A 6,000-nucleotide genomic window follows, 5' to 3' on the forward strand; every position below is an offset into this window, starting at 1 on the left:
GCTGCTCAGATTCCTCCTTGGCAGTGGTTAACCTCCAAATACTGGGTTCCAAAGAGATTAGCTCAGAACTCCAAATGAAAATGTGAGGGTATTTTAGACGAGAGTTTCTAAGCATAATCCCAGATCAGCCAGCCTGGATCAGCAAAACTGATTATCCTGCCATGCTTTAAAAAAAAAAAAAACCCTCCCCAGGTTGCTGGTGGGAACTTTGCCCACTTAGCAGAACAGTTACAGCAACAACCCCCACTTTCAGCCTACCGAAACCCCCTCAGAATGTTCACGGACACGGATGATGCGGTCCACTGCAAAACCGAAGCAAATTTAGAGAAGACTGAGGTCCAGGAAGAAAACACATCTGGTGAGCATTGTGTCACTGAAATAGCCTAATAGACACCAGCTGACCACACCGAGCATCCTGGGCTCCCTTCCTGACGTGGGCAATGATTCAGACACAGGACTTCTAGACACTTGTCATATCTAATCTAATGCAGAGGCACAGAACATTTTTAACCCAACAGCAGATAATTGTAATGAAATGATTCTGGCCAAGAGGGCCCATTTGTAATAATGAATTCAAATCAGATTCATAGCAGCTATAATTCAGACACTGTGAATACCACCTTCATTTTCCATATCATCTCTCTTCCAAGAAGGCAAAATAACTCCATAGTCACATAATTATTTTTACTTTTCAAGTAGCCCTGTGAAGTAGTTATGAGGAAGATAATATTGCCTTATCTACATAATTTGAGTTCCTTCCACGTTCAATCAAAGACCTGGCACCACAAACATGCCTCCGAGGAATGAGATCACCCCACTCTAAGCCGAGCAGCGTTTCACTGAAAATTTCAAAGGAGGACCGAGCTTTCTCCTTCCCTTGGCTTCTCCTGGTTGGTCTTCGACCTCCTATGTAACTTCATTCAAGATTGAGAAAAAGGCTTGGCTTACTTTGCTCCGAAGCAGCCACATATGAACAGACTTTCTATGGCTCTGACTAGTGGACCTGGGAATCAGTCAGTGTTTTCAATGCCTTCTGAACATCTGATGCATTCAGAACACTAAATTCCCAAACACAGAATTCCCAGTGGCACACCTTTTAGGAGATTAGAGAGTGACTGCGGTTAAAAACTACAATTTTTTAGAAGCAAAAAAAATCAACAGGATGATACATCTATCTGGGGTTGAGGCCATGGACTTCCAGAGACGGGAAACAGGATGCCCGCCCCCTCGGAGTCCTGACAAACAAGGTTTTCACTGAGACCGGCGCACAGCTGTCGAGCCAAGACACCAAAGGAGCATGGAGAACAGAAGGGGAGAGATTGAGATCCCCAGAAATCTGTGAGAGTTATTGATGTTATTTTAAGAAACACTGTGATCGTAGTGAAATCAGAACCTTAAAAAATAAGGGAATAGTAAGACTTCAGTGATCAAAGATGGAAAGATGAGAATGAATAACATGCAAAAGCATATAAAATGGAGGCATTTGATAAAAATGAAAGAAAATGTAATAAAAGAGGAAAACATGAGAGGCAAAAGAGAATACAGAAAGATTAAAATGGGGACAATGCACTGAATTTCTCTATTTCAGGGCAACTTATACAGAAGTCAAGAGGCAAAATCATCGTAAGGTGGGCTTACTTTTTAAAAAATAAAGCATGCCGTCAGGTAATAGATAACAGTTATATTCAAATATGTAAGGTTTTTCTTTCTTTTTTCTCCACAAAGCACAAAAAGCAACTATTCAGCTTTTCCCTTTTTTATTCCCATTCCCATTACGAAGCCCAGCTGCTAAACATTAGAATTGAAGATCATGAAAACAGGCCAGCAGCTAATAAAACGGTAGCTCAAAGCTGGCCCTCTGCTGGTGGAACAGTGTTACTGCAGGCCAGAAAGCTTGAACTTTCAGGGACAAGAGGCCAGAGGCTTTTGGAAAGTTCAGCACTGAGACCTTATCCTGTGCTACGCCTCTCTGTCCCTGGTAAGAGGGTATGAGTTTGGAGGACGGAGAGAGAGGCACACAGCATTGGCACCCCTTAACGCCCACCGCCATTTCCCCACGTCGCCTGGGGTAACCCGCACCGTAGCCTGGCTGTTACTCCTCTCTTTGAGCAGACTGGCCCTCTGCGCATGTGCCTTGCAGGCCCCTCATCCCGGGATTTCTCTGATGCAAGGAAGTATGCACGTTATACTCCCTCTAGTCCGGGACAGGCCAGAGGGGTTCCCTCCTGCTGGAGGTCTAGAAAGGAGGTCTGTCTCCATTCTGGTTTTTCTCCCTCCTTCTGGGGCCCCCATGCACCACCAGACAGGGTTCTAGGACCCGTCCTTGGGCTCAGAAGAAAGCACAGTGAGACCACCCAGAAGGCAAGCATCAACCTCCACTCCTGGGCTTAGGAAGAGCAGTGGTCGCGTGAGGCCTTCCTTTCGTTCCTCAGGGAGAGGTTCATCTGGGCTGAGAGGGACACCAAGGAAGTCGAGGGCCGAGCAGGAAGGGAGCCCCACCCTCACGCGTTCCTTGGAGCTGCCAGGCTTCTCAGCTGCAGAATCTGGGGCACGATGTTTTATTTCCACCGTAACCATCAAAGTCACAGGCAGGGCAAATGCATTCACCCCGTGCACACTGTGAGCAGAGTTAAGCTGGGACGTCCCTGAATGTGTCTCCGAGGACCAGAACTGCCTCATTAAAGGGATAAAAGATGATATCTGCTGAGCTGGTGGAAAGTGGTGGCTGCATTTTTATTAAAGTCTCTGCTGCAGCAGGCCGGGTCCCTAAAGGTTCATATTCCAAGAATCTCCACCCCTCTGCCTGGAGCCCGTAAGTGCTTCTCTGTAACTCATTAAGGTAAAACAAAAAGCTTTCCTATTGTGCTTTTCACACAGGAGTGTTGTCGTTGCATAAAAGAGGCATGTTTCCTCTCCCTGGGCCGAGGCTGCAAAGATAAAACTGCCCTCGTAATTTACAACCGGGGCCCCAGGAGCAGCACGCGGGGTTGGCATGGATGGCTGCAGACTCATAAAGGGCCCGGGCCCAGCAGCTGGCAATTCCAGAGCCGGAAATTTCAGGTATCCCGCTGATAGAGGCCAACCAGCCCTCTCTGGACCACCATGCCTCATCACATACCTTCCCGCCCGACTATGAGACAGCCCCCAGGGCATCAGTGCTCCCAAGCTCAGCCCCCAGTATTTCAATGCCAGGGCTCACATCGCAGTGCCAAGTCTAGCCACAGCGTCATGGATACATGCAGTCCCAAGCCTGGACCTCAGGACTCGCTCCGAAAACCCGGGGCCAGAGAAGCCACAGCGAATGACCAAGCTGTCCAGGAGAACGGGTCCCAGCTGCCACAGAACGCCAAGTGGGCACCTCTTGGGCCTGCAAAAGCCCTCTCCCACGCTTGTCTCCCACGCTCGTCCCCCACGCAGGTCTCCGGTCCTCTCTCGCTCGCCCGTTCCCACCGAATCCCATCCGAGGGGCTCAGTCCCCCGCCGAAGTACAGCTCCCTACCTGAGGGTGGCGCTCTCCCCCTGCCGGACCGTCACGTTGTCCATCGCCTTGGGGAAGGTGGCATCTCCGCTGCGCACGGGCACTCCTGTGGGTACAAGGAACAGCAGCCTGAGAGACACGACCACGAGGCACTTCCAGGGCAGGAACAGGGACCCACAGACCCCCATCCTCGACAGCCACAACTTCCCAGAACTCCGGCGGCGGCTCGGTCCTCGTCCCCCGCCCCGCACGCCGGCGGGTCTCGGGCAGCCGCGCGGGGAGGGAGGCAGGGGCTGGAACCAGCCAGAAGCGGAGAAGGGGGTAAGGAGAAGCGGAGTCCAGGCTCTCCGGAGTCTACTGATTCTTCCTCAGATCCTGCCTCAGCTTTCCAGCCTGGCACAACCAGATGCCCCCTCCTGCATCCAAAAAAGCGCTTTCTCGATGCTCCCCTGGGGAGGAGGGAGGCGGCCGGGAAGGGAGAGGAAGGAGGAAGGTGCGGGGATGAAGGTCACGGTTGCTCTTTCTCTGTCTCTCTTCGAGATGCTACTTTAACATTCAGTTGGGCACGTCCTGCCGAGGTCTGGCATCAAAAGTTTATAACCCAAAGAAGCCAGGCAAGTGTCTCTGACATAAAGGAGATGTCATAAAAAGCTGCCGCTTCAAGGAGAGGAGAGAATGTTTTATTAGATCACACATATGTACAGATGTATTTAGAAACCAGCCCGAGTCTCCGATCTGGAACGCCAAGGCGGTAAAAAGTTCCACCGCGGGGACCCGCAGCTGTGGCCAAGTCCGACGATCCTCCAGAGCGGTGGGTGCCTGGCGTCCTCGCCGCAGCCCGGGCGGCGACTGGCGGCCGGCCCGGCCCGCGGAGCGCCCGCGGCGCAGGCTCGGGGCTCACGGGGAGCGGGCAGACGGCGCTCCCGCCTCTCCGGGGACGCGGCGCGGGGCGCGGGGACGCGCGGACGCCACGCTCAGCGGCCGCCCCCGGCCTCCGCGCTGCCGGCCTCCCGGGAGCAGACCCGACGCGCGCGGACCCAGACCGCCGGGGTTGTCATGGCAGCAGCTCCATCACTGACCGCCGCTCTCCGCGGTGCCCGCGCCGAGCAAGCGGGCTGACCGCGCGCATCTCGGCGGGCGCGGGGCTCGGGCTCCCACCTTAACCCCCGCCGCGCCGCCCACTCGCGCCAGGAGCCGCGCGGGCCGGGCTGCCACCTCCCTGGCTCCTCTTTCCCGCGACACCGCGGCTGCCCGGGAACGCTGCGCCCCTTTCGGCGGCTTCCCTACGTGCTGGCGGGAGGGAAGGGCGGGAGAGGGAGCTCGGGGACCGCAGCAAATTGGAAACTGACTCGCACCTTCCCTCCCCGGATGCCGGATGCCAAGGCAGAAGTTGCCAAACCCCGCCCTGAGGAGCTCAACTAGGTTTCCCGCGCCAGAATGCCGACTCAATGCGCGCGGTGCAAGGCGTCCGCAGCTCTGCCGTCCCCACTCCACGTGGCCGAGCCACCGTCCCATCCCAGACAGAGCTTTCCTGGGCTCTGGCGAGATGGTGGAGCGCTTTCTACTCTGGTGACCCGCCTTGGAAATACTCCTGGCCCTAGACTGCTCTCTATCTCTCCAAATGGCAAATCTGAATGTCTCCCTACCGCATCACGTGCAAAATCGTCTCCATCCTACTCCACATTACTACCCAAGGATCTCATTGTAAGCATACAAGAGCTGGGAAAAACACACAGAGATCCTAAAAAGTATTGACCGACTTTTACAAAATCTGTCTGTTGCTTTATGATCACAACATGAAGTGGAACCATCATGCATCTGGAGAGGAACTGGTGGTTAGGGCATTCTTAGAACCCAGTCTGCCAGTTTGGAGTGCCAGGGCATTTCTTCTGGTCAAGAGCTGAAGGCTTTCCTTGGGCCTATTGAGAGGATTTCTTTCTGCTCCCCTGGCAAAAGCCACACCTTATTGTGTGGTTCCTGCCCTTGTATCATAATCATAATTGAATGGTTGCTAGGTGCAATTTTGCTTTACTGTATTGGTACTCAAATCCTTTTGCAATATTAGCCTGGGCTCTGAACAATTGTTCCAATGAAATGTAATTCAGAAATAAGCTGTAAACTCTTGCCATGGATTGTGTTCATTCCTGAAGGGCACAAAAGCATGCTACCTGCTCTCAGTTATAAAGGACTGGACACAGATAATATACTTCCCTGGTGGCTCAGTGGTAAAGAATCCACTTGCCAATGCAGGAGATATGAGTTCAATCCCTGGGTTGGGAAGACCCCCTAGAAAAGGAAATGGCTACCCACTCCAGTATTCTTGCCTGGAGAATCTCATGGACAGAGGAGCCTGATGGGCTACAGTCCATGGGGTCCCGAAGAGTCGGACACGATTTAGCAACTAAACAACTATATGCTGTACTATGATGAATATACAATATAAATGAATGCTGTCCATCCTCCACCCCCTGTAAAAAGGTAACTATACATATCCCAGGTCTAACGTTTTTAATTAGAGCATG

At 52.7% G+C, this 6,000-nt stretch overlaps 1 protein-coding gene across 3 annotated transcripts in view; it reads right to left on the reverse strand.

Moving 5' to 3' along the window:
* The window catches only part of OPCML (opioid binding protein/cell adhesion molecule like), a 523,993-nt gene extending 519,723 nt beyond the window's left edge, over positions 1-4,270 (reverse strand). For all 3 annotated transcript variants that reach the window (XM_055581185.1, XM_055581184.1, XM_055581183.1), the window contains exon 1: positions 3,500-4,270. In XM_055581185.1, the coding sequence (XP_055437160.1) occupies positions 3,500-3,666 (167 nt within the window). In that variant the 5' untranslated portion in view covers positions 3,667-4,270. The remainder of the gene's footprint in view (positions 1-3,499) is intronic.
* Positions 4,271-6,000: the final 1,730 nt, after the last annotated feature.

Source organism: Bubalus kerabau, chromosome 5 (assembly GCF_029407905.1).
Source record: "Bubalus kerabau isolate K-KA32 ecotype Philippines breed swamp buffalo chromosome 5, PCC_UOA_SB_1v2, whole genome shotgun sequence".
NCBI classification, from domain to species: Eukaryota; Metazoa; Chordata; class Mammalia; order Artiodactyla; family Bovidae; genus Bubalus; species Bubalus kerabau.